Source organism: Mesoplodon densirostris, chromosome 5 (assembly GCF_025265405.1).
Source record: "Mesoplodon densirostris isolate mMesDen1 chromosome 5, mMesDen1 primary haplotype, whole genome shotgun sequence".
NCBI lineage: Eukaryota > Metazoa > Chordata > Mammalia > Artiodactyla > Ziphiidae > Mesoplodon > Mesoplodon densirostris.
In genome coordinates, this window is record NC_082665.1 from 124,686,611 (window position 1) to 124,701,035 (window position 14,425).

Genomic DNA, 14,425 nt, shown 5'->3' on the forward strand with positions numbered 1-14,425 from the left:
AATTTTATCTCAATAAAGCTCTTCTTCTTGTAAAAAAAAAAAAGAGAGAGAAAGAAAAAACAAATACTGTATGCTAACACATATATATGGAATCTAAAAAAAAAAAAAAGTTCTGAAGAACCTAGGGGCAGGAAAGGAATAAAGATGCAGACATAGAGAATGGACTTGCGGACACGGGGAGGGGGATGGGTAAGCTGGGATGAAGTGAGAGAGTGGCAAGGACATATATACACTACCAAATGTAAAATAGATAGCTAGTGGGAAGCAGCTACATAGCACAGGGAGATCACCTAGGTGCTTTGTGTCCACCTAGAGGGGTAGGATAGGGCAGGTGGGAGGGAGACACAAGAGGGAGGAGATATGGGGATATATGTACACATATAGCTGAGTCGCTTTGTTATACAGCAGAAACTAACTCACCATTGTAAAGCAATTTTACTCCAATAAAGATGTTTAAAAAAAAAGAAGCTAAAAAAAAAAAGGTATATGCACCCCAGTGTTCATAGCAGCATATAGCAGCATAGCCAAGACATGGAACTGTCCATTGACAGATAAATGGATAAAGAAGATGTGATATATATATACACACACACACACACACACACACACACACACACACACACACACACTCATAACGAAATATTACTCAGCCATGAAAAGAATGAAATAATGTCATTTGCAGCAACATGGATGGACTTGGAGATGATCATACTAAGTTAAGTAAGTCAGACAGAGAAAGACAAATACCACATGATATCACTTATATGTGGAATCTAAAATATGACACAAATAAACTTATTTACAAAACAGAAACAGATTCACAGACATAGAAAACAAACTTATGGTTACCAAAGGGGAAAGGGGGTGGGGGAGGGATAAATTAGGAGTTTGGGATTAACAGATAGACACTACTATATATAAAATAGATAAATAACAAGGACCTACTGTATAGCATAGGGAACTATACTCAAAAAAGAGAGATCCAAGGATGGAATGCTGGGTCATTTTGCCCAACCATTTGGGCAGAAGGAAAAAGAGAAAAATAGAAGGTAGATGGAAAAATAAAGGCCAAGGAGACAGGAGGAGGACAGAAGAGAGTGGAATCATGGAAAGAAGGTGGAAATAAATTTATGAAGGAAGGCATCAATGTTTCCATGTGTAGTGGAAAGTGGAAGTGGAAGACCAAAGTGTGTTCTCACAATTGGGAGGCCACAGTCATCTTGGGTGGGGTGTTTGAGTGGGGTCACTAAAGGTGAAAATTGGGGAGATTAAGGAACAAAAAGGAAACGGAAAAAGCTAATGCAAACTAGTTTCCCATGACAATGGAAGGAGAAGTTTGGCAGTAAAGGAAAGAAAAACAAAGAGTAGTGGTTGGAGGTCAATGCGATGTTGAGAAGAGATGGGAGAGACGTGACCGTGTTTTTATGGTGAGATGACAGAACAAGTAGGGACAGAGATTCATGGAAGGAGAAGAAAGGGAAGGGAATCTTGGGCACACAGGGAGGGAGCTGCTCTGGAGGAAAGATGTCTTTTATTCTAAGATGGGAGGGAAGAGTAAGTTTGAGATAAACATGGGTTCATCTAGTAGACTGTTGGTCCATGGTGAAAAGGTATGACATGATGGCAGGGAATCCAAATGGCTGCTAACACTCGTGGTTAATGTGGGAAATCTATCTATTTTTTGGGGGGAAATCTCTAGCTTAGAGGCTTTTGAAATACTGGTTAAAACATGGGTTTTAGGGGATGACAGGTCAGTAAGTAGTGATTCTGACACTCACTATCTGAGTTACCTTAAGTTGTTTAAATCCTTTTCTAGGCTTCAAGTCCTTCATTTGTAAATTGGGGACTATAATAGTATCTATGTTAAACCATCTTGTGAAGATTAAATGAAATCATACAGGTGAAGTTTCTGGCACCTCATAGGTATTCATATATAATTGGGCTTAAAAAAAAAAGTGAGAACCAAGGTAGACATTCAGGTATATGTATGCACCAGGCCAACTTGGAAACAGCAAAAAGAATCATTGGAACTTAGCTGTAATCCAGGAAACTGGCTGGGATTGGCAGAAAAACACTTCTGAGAGCCACTTGGAAACCCATTGGTATGGCTGGCCCTGTGGAAAATAGATCTGCATTGGCACCCAAATCTAAGCCCACTTGAGAGGTCGCCAAAGCCTCTGAGACATGTCCTGCTTGTTTAGATATTCCTAACTTACTTCCAGGTAAAGATGGCAATGTAAGCACAAGAACCTTCCAAATTCCTATTAAAGCATCAAAGGGAACACAAGAATTGGGAACTGCTGCATCACTGCCGGGAGCTAGAGAAGAACACTTTTCACATGTAGAAATGTCAAGTACATTTTTGCCAATGGAAACTTATCTATGAAAGGCTAGGGCTCACTCATTGAGAAAGTGGTACAGGCTTGAGAGGAAAAAAGTGAAGGAGATCTTGAAGGCATTTTAATAATACCCTGAAATATAGGGTCCATGGTGGGAGGGCATGACAGGCTTGGGATTAGCAGGGAACTTCTCCCTTACACGTCCTAAGAACCTGAGGGCAGCCACTGCTTGGGGCCAGGCCCTTGTGGTTGTGCCATATGTCCAGTAGTTGGGCTATGCAATGGAGGATTCTCCACAAAGTCAAAAGTTTCTTTTCCAACCTACTTTGTGGTAGCAAAAAGAACTAGGTCAGGTCATTCCAGATCTGGCTTCTGGGACAATGGCTTAGCCATACACAGAGGAAGTTTGACCTCGGCTCACATAATGTTAGAATAAATCTCCCATCAGGATGTTTAATCACTGAATGGGTAAAATGTCATATAGCATAAGATCTAAAAGAGGATTAGAACAAAAACCAAGTAAACGTTGATGGGATCTGAGAAAAATCTATTCAGTGTTTTGCAGAGAAATAACAGGCCAGATAAAAAAGTCATCATTCAAGGATGAATAAACAGGTAAAATAGAACCTCATTATGAGGCATATGAAAAATTTTGTAACTTTAAGAAATGAAAATATAGGATTCAGGAGGCAGAGGAAGAGCGTACTTTTGAAAAAAGATTTACTACAGGAAATGGGAATACATTTTAAACAGCATATGCTTTGTAATCTAAATAACATCCAAGGACCCCATGAAACAAGAGATGAAAAATTAGAGAAGAAAATATATTGAGGTGAGAAGGAAGCTGGTTAAGAAACTAGAATACAGAGTAAGATGAAAGAAGGAAAAATGTTATAAAACTGAATATGAAATATCAAAGTGGAAAATGCATTAGAAGCAATAAAGTGCTTAATGGGCAATGTTTATAGTGAAATCAGTAATATAGAGGACAGATTTGAAGCACTCTTCCAGAATTAAAAGAAAATGAAATTGAGATAAAAAAATATTATGAAAAGAGATGATAGAGTCAGAGGGCAGAGAGTGGAAATCCAACATGAAGAAAACTAGTGCTGCCAAAGGAGACACCTGAACAAATAGAAAAATAGCAATGTTTTATATATATATATATATATATATATATATATATATATATATATATATATATATATATATATATTTAAAGTTAAAGAAAATAACTTCCTGAACTTAAGTAAGTAAATATTCAGATCAAGTGAGCTTGATGAATACTAGATAAAATTAATATAAAGAGACCAGTTTCTATGGAAGTTTGAAATTTTAATTTTTCATAAAAAGAAGTCTGGAAGTCAGGAAAAAACAAAAGAAAATAATCAGGACCAGAAGTTAATAAAGCAACATCTTCAGAGGCTCAATTTACTAAGATCTAAGAATGCTAAATCTGGACACATTATTATTCACATTTGAAGTCAATAAAAAAGCATTCTCTGATACCAAGTGTCAAAAACTAAATTAATGAAGTCGTCTTCATGAAAGCAAAATCAAAGTTTTCCAGACAATTTTCATAAAATGAATCCAGTTTTAAAAACATCCTGTACAAGGAAGATGTACAGGACTTAAAAGGACTGGCAGTAAGTACTGAAACATTTTAATGTGAAATCAAGTCTAAACTGTTGCATATACACTGTAGCTACAACAGAGATTGGACACTTCACCTTTAATCCTTGAAAGAGAAAATATAACATGTAAATAATAATACTTAGCAAATAAGAAGTTGGGTCTAAACCCCTATGTAGTGGAGGAGACCTCGAGGAAAGAATGGCAGGCTATTGTCTTTATTGTGCAAAGGAGGGAAAGTGGTAGACACTGATTCTTTCCCCTTGATGTGGACAGGGAAATACAGTTGCTTATTTTTTAGAGGTAAACTTGAGCAAAAGTAAAAGTAGGTTGTATACCTGTACATCAGAAAAGAGAAAAGAGAAAAGAAAACTTGTATGATAGAGTCAAAGATAAAGATCAAAAGAAAGAGCAAAGAAACTGAAACAAAATGTAAATCAATTTGAGTAAGCACAAACATATAACTTATGACAAATATGATAACTTTATCATATTAAATGGCAAAAATCAGGTCATAATCTGCAACATTTGTCTATCAAAGATACCTAAGAAAGATAAACACAAGAAAATTGAAAGTATAAGATTGTATTAAGATATAAAAGAACTCTCCCCAACTAACAGTTGGAATTACAATCATATAAGATGAAGTAGATTTTCAAGGAAAAAAAATTAAATGTCTCATAGATAATCTTTTTTTTTTCAGTGTTGATAGGAAGATCCCAAATTAAAATGTAACAGGATTCAACTTCCATGTGTAAAATAACAGTATATAATAAGCGTAAAGCAAAAACTGTTAGAATTTCAAACAGGAATTGACTGCAATGGACGCAGAGTAAGAAAAGGAAGCACTTTTCTATTCTTAAGAGTTAAAATAGGCAATAGACAAAAAATGGAGTATCTGATAATATCATCAATTGAGTCAATTTGAAAATACAGATGGAAATGTAATAACCTCAAATATAAGATATATTCCCTTTTTAAATATTTGGAAACACTTAAAATTTTATATATATTTGATCACAAAGAAAAGCTCAGAATTTTCTAAAAGGCAGATCTATACAGACCATATTCTTTGATCAAAATGCAACAAAATTAATAGTTGAACAATAATAATTAAAAAAAAATTTCCCATTTTTGATGTAAAGAAACAAAACAATATTCTTCTGGGTCAAATAGGAGATTCAAAGTGTAATTACAAAATACTTAGAAAATTGTAATTATAAGCACACTACATATTCAAACCTGTGGTATTTAGTCAAAGCTATAATCAGGCAAATACCATACTTTTACTATTTTTAAATAATAAAAGAAACAAATGAATTAAGCCATTAACTTGAGAAGCTAAGAGCAAAACAAAGCATGACTAAGGGGAAAAAAAAGAAAAAATGATTACAGATGAAAGCAGAAATTAAAATTTGTAAACAAAAAGGAATAGAATAGAGAAATAAATCTGAGTGGTTCTTTAGAATAAAGCAGACAATAAATAGAACAAAAATAATAAAATGTACAAACCTCTGTTCTAATCAAAGAAAAATAAGAGATGAGGGAAAAATTAGGGATAAGAAAGGAAGTGTCATCTTAGACATGAAAACATCTGAAAATCTTGATATAAAGAATTATTCTCATGATTATCAAACATGAATATTAACTGCTGAAGAAGCAGGAAACATTCTTAAGAAGAAACTGAAAAACAAAAGTAAATATTTACCTATTCAGAGGATTTAAAGCAAAATTATTTCAAAATTTAAAGAACAAATAATTTTCTGACTTATTAACTCTTCAAGGACATTAAAATATGGGGGAAAAATCCCAGTTCAAAACTCTAACACTGAAAATTTATAAAACTAACACAAAAGAGAAAAATGACAAAGTAACCTCACAAATATTGAGATTTAGATGCCAAAATCTAAAATGCAATATTACATTTACCCAGCTATTTGTGAAATAATGAAACAAACCCTAGCAGGTTTTCTTTCAAGAATGCAAAGATAATTCAATATTATGAATTAATTAATATAATTTTCAAATCTATATGTCATGGAAGAAAAATAAAGCGATTATTCCAAAATATGTCAAAAACCATTTTGCAAAAAATACAACAGCCATTTTTAGTAAAAGCACCTGATGACTAGGACCAGAATAGGAATGAAATCTTCTTTCTCAAGTTGGTGCAGATTATTTATCTCAATATGTGATTATCTAACAATAAAACTCTAGGAACATTGACTTTAAAAGAAGAAAAAAATACAAGGATGTTCTTTATTATAAGTACTACTCGAGATTGTGCTGCAATTTCTAACCTGTGAAATAAGATCAGGCACAGAGGGAAAAGGATTAGTGATTGACAAGGAAGAGGAAAATATTACTATTTACTCATATTATGATGGTCTATCCTGAAGTCTCAAAACCAGGAGAAATATGAGTTAAAAATGAAAAGCCTGGTAGTCTGGGATCCTGTTCTGCCCAACCGACAGATGATGGGGTCTCTGGGTGCCTGGCACGACCTGGAGTGGCTGCTGGGCCTCTACTTCCTCTCCCACATCCCCATCACCCTGCTCGTGGACATGCAGGCAGCGCTGCCTCGTGATCTCTACCGGGTGGAGCTGAGAAACCTGCGGCAGTGGTATACTGAGGAGTTCAAAGACCCCCTGCTACACAACCCCCCGGTGTGGTTTAAGTCTTTCCTGTTTTGCAAGCTTATGTTTCAGTTGCCTTTCTTTCTCATCCCAATATATGTCTTACTTCAAAGTGTCCCCATGACGGATGCTTTTAAAAAGAAGGTGGCCATACCAGTGTTCATGGAGGCTGTAGGTGGATCCACACCCCTGCAATCATCTACTCGGTTGACACCATGACAACTCTGATTCCAATCCTCTCCACGTTTCTACTCCAGGATTTCTCCAAAGCCAGTTGTTTCAGAGGACAAGGATCTAAGACTTTCCACGAACGACTATTCCATATATCTGTCTACATCACCTACTTTCTCATCCCTCTTATACTTCTGCTTTTCATGTTGTGGAACCCCTACTACAAGTTTGAGGAGAAAAGAAAGAAAAAATGAGGAAAAATAACCCCGGGTCCAGGGGAGAGGTGACCACCGGGGATTTTCCTGTTGGACCCAGTACCAGGAAAATGCTCAGAAAAAAAATACCATGTTTTCAGTAGTATTTGAGACCCACCAGCAGCAACACACACCACCAAGACACTGGCAGGAGGTACATCAAGCCCTCACTTTCCAAGGGCACTGGTGCAAACAGAACAATCACCTGAGGATGAACAGAGGGTTGTGGGCTAGATTATAGGGAAGTGGTGCCAAAGGCCTCACCGTGTGCCCAAGTGCCATTGCAGGATTACTAAAGGCAGGACCAGACCAGAAACTAGATAAACTTCCAAGCAACATGGCCTACTTGGCATGTTCATGAGTCATTTGACCCACAGTATACATGTGACTAACCCTTTCACTCATGATTCTCTACTGGGATGTCTCAGGCCATTTTTAAGTTTGAAGTTATGCCTCTGTAATATTCATTAAAAATTGTTTTCTTGCCCCAACACCTAGGTGGGGGTGAGATATTCTGTAAGAGGTTTAAACTTAGTTTTCCTTAAGGTTCACCCTTGGCATGACTGTCAGTCAGAAATGGGTCAAATTGGAAGGTGTATGGGTTCTATCTTAAACAGGTTGTCCCAGGAGAAGAGATTTTTTAGTCTCCTTGTTTATCCTCTTTCCAAACCTTAGTCTTCTATTACTTTTTACAGACCACCTAACATAAGTTCCTTTACTCTGAGGTCTGGTGTCTCAAACCTGAGCTGGAGGTGTGCCTCTTACTGGATAACTTCATGCTACCTAATAGTTTAATAATTCCTTCCTGTCTTGTTGCCAGTCAAAGGTAGCAGATGTGGGGAGATGGACATGACAGGTCCAGTGTGTGCATATAGGGTCTCTTCATGTTAGTACTTGGTATTCTGCTAGCTTTCTCTAAATTCATTCTCAAAGCCAACTCAAAAAAAAAAAAAAAAAAAAAGGCTTGTGAACACACATGGAAAATGGTAGATACTGGTCCTGGTTAGTTCCCCTTTTTTGCTTGTTTTGCTTACAAGACCTAATGGTCTGATTGTTGGGAATATAATCTGACTCCTGTGTCTGGTCAAAATAAATGTAGCTGTTGACCAAAAAAAAAAAAAAAAAAAAAAAAAAATGAAAAGCCTTATTGAACAATTTCTGTCTAAGCAACCAATCATAAACCAAATATATAAAAATCAATTGGTTTTATATACCCAAGCAATAAATAATTAGAAGAGTTTATTTAAACATCTCATAATGAACTGAATACATTATCTAGGAATATATTTAATAAGGAATGTTTAAGACCCACAGGAAGAAAACTGCAAAATTTATTACAGATTTAACAGAAGGCTTGAATAAATGGAGAGAAGCACTATACTTTGCTCCAGTTTGTTTACTGAGAACTTGTAAAACTGTCCGTTTTGAATGGGGCCCAGGGCAACATAATCTGGTTCCACTCAGGAATGTAGATGCAAAAATCCTAAGCAAAGCAATATCAAATCAAGTCCTGCAGCATATTGAAAGTGTAACACACCTAGAGTAAATAGGGTTTATCCTGAGAATGCAAAGATTGCTCAACTTCAGGGCAGAAATCTTTCCGGTCTTGTTCTTGTTTATATTCCTGGCATTTATCATTATTCTTGGCACATAAATAATAGGTGCTCAATAAATATGTGTTGGCTGAATGGACCTTATGTCATCTTTTGTTTTGCTACATTAATAGATTAAAGGAGAAAATCTACATAATGTCTTAACAGATGTCTGAAAAAAGCATTTGATAAAATTTAAGATCCACTTTTCATCAAATGCTGAGTTAGCAACAGAGTTAGCTTTTTTATCTTGCTAAAGTTTTCTACTAAAAACATACAGCAAGTGTCATACTTGATAATAAAACGTTTAGGAGCAAGGAAAGTGTGCTTACTATCACCTCGACTTGTTGAAACTTTATTGGAAGTCTTAGTTAATGAATTAATCAGAAAAATAAGAATGATGAATCGGGGGGGGGGGAACAAAGAGACAAAATATTTATTATTTGTAGAGGATTTAATTTTTTGCTCAGACACCCAGAGAAGACCAAGTGACAACTGGTAAGTAAAGAGATTGTCTCCAAGGTCAACACACAGAAATCTGTGGCTTTTCCACATGCTAGCAATAACTGAATAAAAATTTGATAATCGTCCCATTCACAATAGTAACAAAATAAGTAGGTTTTTAGGAATGAAACAGAGAGAACTATGCCAGGACCTAGATGAAAAAATATTATAAAACTTAATGCAAAACTTGAGTAAATGAAGAAGAGACCACGTTTCTGGGTTGTAAAGATATCACTTCTCTGTAACTTCTCTATAAATTCAATTAAATCTTAATTTAAAAAACCACATAGGAATTGTTTTTTGAAAGGAACTCAATAAGCCACACTTCCAAACTTTGGAAGAGAAAATAAAAGGAAAGCCAAGATGTTTTTGAGAAAGAGGAACCAAGAGGGATAATTTGCCCTGTCAAACATGAAAATAAGCGATAATCAATAGTAACTAAATACATATTAGTTGGGAACAGAGACTCAATCAATAGACCAAAAAGAAAAGGAAATCTAGATGCCTACCACACCAAGTCACTAAGAGAAAAGTCCATATACATTAAAAGAAAAATAACTGATGTTTAAAGAAACATTTTTAAATATAGAGACCAAAGAAAATGTTTATATAACTTTGGCATGGAGGCCTTCATAAGCAAGATGTAAAATCCAAAAGACATGAAGTAACAGATGGACAGATTTGTCCACATAAAAATTAAAATCTTCTGTATAATAGAAAGCAATATGAAGCTTAAGAACAGGTTTAGTGTAAAATAGATAGCTAGTGGGAAACAGCTGCATAGCACAGGGAAGTCAGCTCGGTGCTTTGTGACCACCTAGAGGGGTGGGACTGGGAGGGTGGGAGGGAGACGCAAGAGGGAGGGGATATGGGGATAGATGTATACATATAGCTGATTCACTTTGTCATACAGCAGAAGCTAACACACCACTATAAAGCAATTATACTCCAATAAAGATGTTAAAAAAAAAGCAGGTTTAGACTCAAGCTGTTTTTGCTCCATATTTAAGAGATAAAGGGTTCATAATTAGACTAAAGTAGTCACACCTTTAGTTAATGAAGACAACCAATTTTTAAATGCGTAAAGAATAACAATAAACAATTCACTGAAAAAGAGTTATAATTGGTTCCTGAAGATGTTTAACCTCATTAATAATTGGGGAAAATGTGAATTAAAATAAGAGAGTTTTGCTCCCAGAACATCGACTCAAGTGTCAGTGAGGGTCAGGGGACAGGCATTTTCCTGTGCTACTGATGGGATTGTCAGTTATTGAAGATAATGTGGCAGTATTAGAATTAAAAATACAATTCTCCCTAATTGTACTTCTTGCGCTTTCTATTAAGAGAAAGTATACATGTGCACTTGTACGTTGTTGGAAATAGCAAAATATTGGAAACATTGTATGTATCCAACAATATGAATCACTTCGAATACTAGATAATCTATATGTGAAGATAAAAAGGAATACAATGTGGGCAGAGAAAAGGAATTATATAGACCTGTATGTATGGACATATAAAGCAAGACATTGTTACATAAACATAACCTCCATCTGCTTTAGGACTTTGTTCATCCTGAATCCTCAATATCTTAAACAATTCTTGGCATAAGTTCTCAATTAAAAAACTCTTGAATAAATGAGTGTGAAAAAAGCAAGTGTATTAACAATTTAAATATAATGGTCCTATTAATATTTAAAGCAGAGTATGAACAATGTTTAAAAGTATAGAAAAGGGACTGAAAAGGTAACAGCAAACATTTTTAGTACTTACTTCTAGGAGTCAAGTTTAGAAGTTGTCGGTGAAGGAGAATATCTCAATTGTCCTTTTCTGTGTAACAAACCCCTCAAAATCAGGGACCTAAAACAACAACAATTTTATCATTCTCTCTGATTCTGTGGGTCACAAATTTAGAACACAACAGAGATAGCTTGTGTCTGAGCTACAATATCTGAAGCCTCAGCTGGGCAGACTCAAAGGGCAGAGGGTATTTCAAAAGACAGAGGCTGGATGTCTGGAGACTTCTCACTCACATGTCAGTGCCCAGGTTAGGATGGCTCAAAGGTTGCTCATCTGGGACTGTCAACTGCAATGACTTCTGCATGGGCTGGGACTTCTGCACAGCATGGAGGCTTCAGACTTTTGGACTTTGGACATTTTATGTAATGACTTAGGGCTCCAAGAGCAAATATTCCCATGAATAAAGTAGAAGGTGTAAGATCTTTTACGATCTAGCCTTCGCGGGCAGCCAGCCTCACTTCTGCTGTATTCTATTGGTTGAAGCATTCACAAGCTCACCCAAATTCAAGGGGAGGAGATACAAGCTCTACCTTTCAGTGGGAAGAGTGGTAAAGAATCACCAGAGAGGGAAAATGCTTACTTTTTATTAATCTTTTTTTAAAAAATAGTCATCTCTTTAATTTGAGAATTTGTTCATGGCAGTAAAAGAGGTAAAAACACAGAATCTGGAACCAGAAGACCCTAGTTTAAATCCTGGCTCTTCCATTTAATAGCTGACTGACCTTGGGCAAACACTTAGCCTCTCTGTTTCTTTCTATGTAAAATTAGAGATGATTACAACATCTGCTTCATGATTATTGTGAAGATTTTGTGCATCAATACATATAAAATTCTTTAGAACAAAGTCAGACATATTGTATTAGGCATAACTATTACTTGTGTATGACAGTTTTTAAATGGAACCTGAATAAGAATTGGCCTTTTAAAAATTTATCAGTAATAAGAGATAAGGCTTCATATTAATTGGATCCCTAACCCTCAGCTAAACTTAAAATCTTCTGTTCTAGCTGTGTAAGAAATCACTGCAAAAAGTGTAGTCTGAGCTTCCTCACAACATGGCAGCCTTGTGTTTCTTACATAATGGTCAGGACCCCAGAGATGAATGTCTCATATTAAACCGGTGGACACTGAATGGCCTTCTACCTTGACTTAACCTCTGAAGACAGCTGTCTCTTCTGCCATCCTCTATTGGTCAACCAACCTCTAAGGTTGGTCAGATTTTAGGGGAATACTCTCTTTAGGAGGAATGCCAAAAAAATTGAAGATATGTCTTAAAATTTCTGTGTCCTCTCCCTCCAGGATAGCATATTTGTATAGGAACAGTTTCAGGTATGAGACATCCCCTGGGTTTGAATACCATCTTTGTCACTTGCTAGTTAGACTTGTTATGGCTGTTTAATAAATTAACACGTGTAAGATACTTGGTATATACCAAATTAAGTGATTAGTAAAACTTAGCTGCATTGCTTTGGCTAAAAATAAAAGGTTTGTTTCTATGGCCAGATGGATATATCTTGGGCTGTTGTGCTATAGACCAGGAAATTTAAAAAAATAAACAGTAGGTATATTCATATATGTATGAGTATAGAGTGACAAAAAATTTCCTGGGTCTTCTTCATTTTCTTTGAAAGCACAAAAAATGCATGTGTCTGCCCAAAGAAGTCTCCACAATGCATATTCCAAACAGGGTGAATGTCTAGTTTCCAACTTTTAGGGTAGTCTAGTTTCAAACAAAAATGTCTCTGTCAGAGTTGAATATACACCTCCTCTTTCTCTTTCTAATCACCTTAGCTTTGTGGCACAGATCTAGAAAATTCGACATTTATAGAAACCCTTCTCAGGATTCACCATACAATTCTCTTTTCTCATGCCTAGGTGGTGAGCAAGGGCTCATAAAATGCATATCACATCATTATATTATGTTTAAACATTTTTATTTCTCCAGAGAATTTAAAATACACGAACATGTGACTCTGTGAGGAAATGATCCAAAAAAGGTTATAAATACAGCCATAAATGTCAAAGTTCCTAAAACATTCCGCTGACTCTATCTTCAGAAGAAAGTGTTTACACAGAGAGCACACGCCAGCATGTTTTATTATTGTTATTGTGGGCATTAAATGTTACAAATGCAATCTGTTTGACATACACATAAACGATGGTCTCCACACACCTTTAAGAATCACCTCTAACTGTGGAGCTGATCGGCAGGAACAGTTAGGTAAGTCATGGGCAGCAGTCGCTGCAGAGCAAGCAAGGCATTGCCATCACTAGGAGACAACTAATAATTCCTCTTCAGGTTTTATTTTAATCAATGTTCAGTTTCAAAATTGTGTTTGTTTCACCTGTAGATTTTTTCTGGAAAGTATGATACGGTAAGTGGTTAATCATCACTTGCTTTTCTGTTTGACCCTATTCAGGATAATCAAGATATCTTTTCTTAAAAAAAAAAAAAAAAAGGATAGGAAAGGAAGAAAGAAGGAAGGGGGAGAAAGGGGAAGGAAAGGAAGAGTACAAAAGGAGGTAGGAAGGGAGATGGAGGGCGAAAGGGAGATGGAGAAGGAGGTGGAGATGGAGGTGCAGGGAGGAAAAGGAAGGAGGTGCCTTCCAGTCTACACTTGCCATATATGTAGAGGGTCTCTTTCCTTTCTGATTTCTCTTACTCTTAAGTGAGTCAGCTGTAAATTTTATCTTGTCAGGCCCCTCCTACTTTGAAAGGAAACTACTCCACTCTCACTCCTGCTGCCTTCCTGTTTTGTACCATCCCCTTCCCTAACTACATCTCAACACCAGTGTCTCTAGAGCTGCGTTTTTCAGTAGAAATATAACATGAGTCACAAATGGGAGCCGCATGTGTAATTTTACATTTTCAAGTAGTCACATTAAGAAAACTTAGAAGAAATAGGTGAAATTCATTTGAATAATACATTTTATTTAAGCCAATATATCTAAAATATTATCATATCCACATGTCATCAATATGACAATGAAATACTTTACATTCTTTTTTTTATACTGACTTTCTGAAATCCAATGTGTATTTCACACATATAGCTCATCTCAATGAGAACTAGTCACATTTCTCTTGTATCCGAGCCTTCTTATTGCTTCCTATTCATCCATAAAATAATCCTCCTTTAACTTGAACCAGCTTGAGTTGGGCTCTGCTTCTTCAAACGAAGCCAAATACAACAGCCAGTAGAGTGTTTGGTCACAGTGTTTATTTGCTTATTCCGTGTCTTAAGGAATTATTTGGTATGGCACCAGACTATTTTTCTTCAGTCATGTGCCATTGGAGATGTTTGGGATTATTTGTGCTTTATGGGATGATAGGGTTTACCTTTATCTTCCTATCATGTACCCTTTTCTATTTGATGTTACATTATGTTTGCAAAAATACTGGTACAATTCTTCCATCTGGCAATTGAGAGAATTCCTCTTAACAATACCCTTTGAGACTATTACTAACATTGTTAACATTAAATGTCCTAGCGAGG

General features: G+C 36.0%; 1 protein-coding gene across 1 annotated transcript; it reads left to right on the forward strand.

Annotated features, from left to right (window-relative positions):
- The first annotated feature begins 6,445 nt into the window (after nt 1-6,445).
- LOC132491287 (sigma intracellular receptor 2-like) lies at nt 6,446-7,032 on the forward strand. Its single transcript, XM_060100164.1, has 2 exons — nt 6,446-6,711; nt 6,765-7,032. Exons 1-2 carry the CDS (start codon nt 6,446-6,448, stop codon nt 7,030-7,032), a joined length of 534 nt encoding a protein of 177 aa, XP_059956147.1.
- The last annotated feature ends 7,393 nt before the right edge of the window (nt 7,033-14,425 follow it).

Bases quoted from the DNA above. Each gene is read 5' to 3' on its own strand.
- LOC132491287 (XM_060100164.1), top strand. From the start codon at position 6,446: ATGATGGGGTCTCTGGGTGCCTGGCACGACCTGGAGTGGCTGCTGGGC. The intron at 6,712-6,764 runs ACTTCAAAGTGT...TGGCCATACCAG, and splicing joins CTCATCCCAATATATGTCTT to TGTTCATGGAGGCTGTAGGT.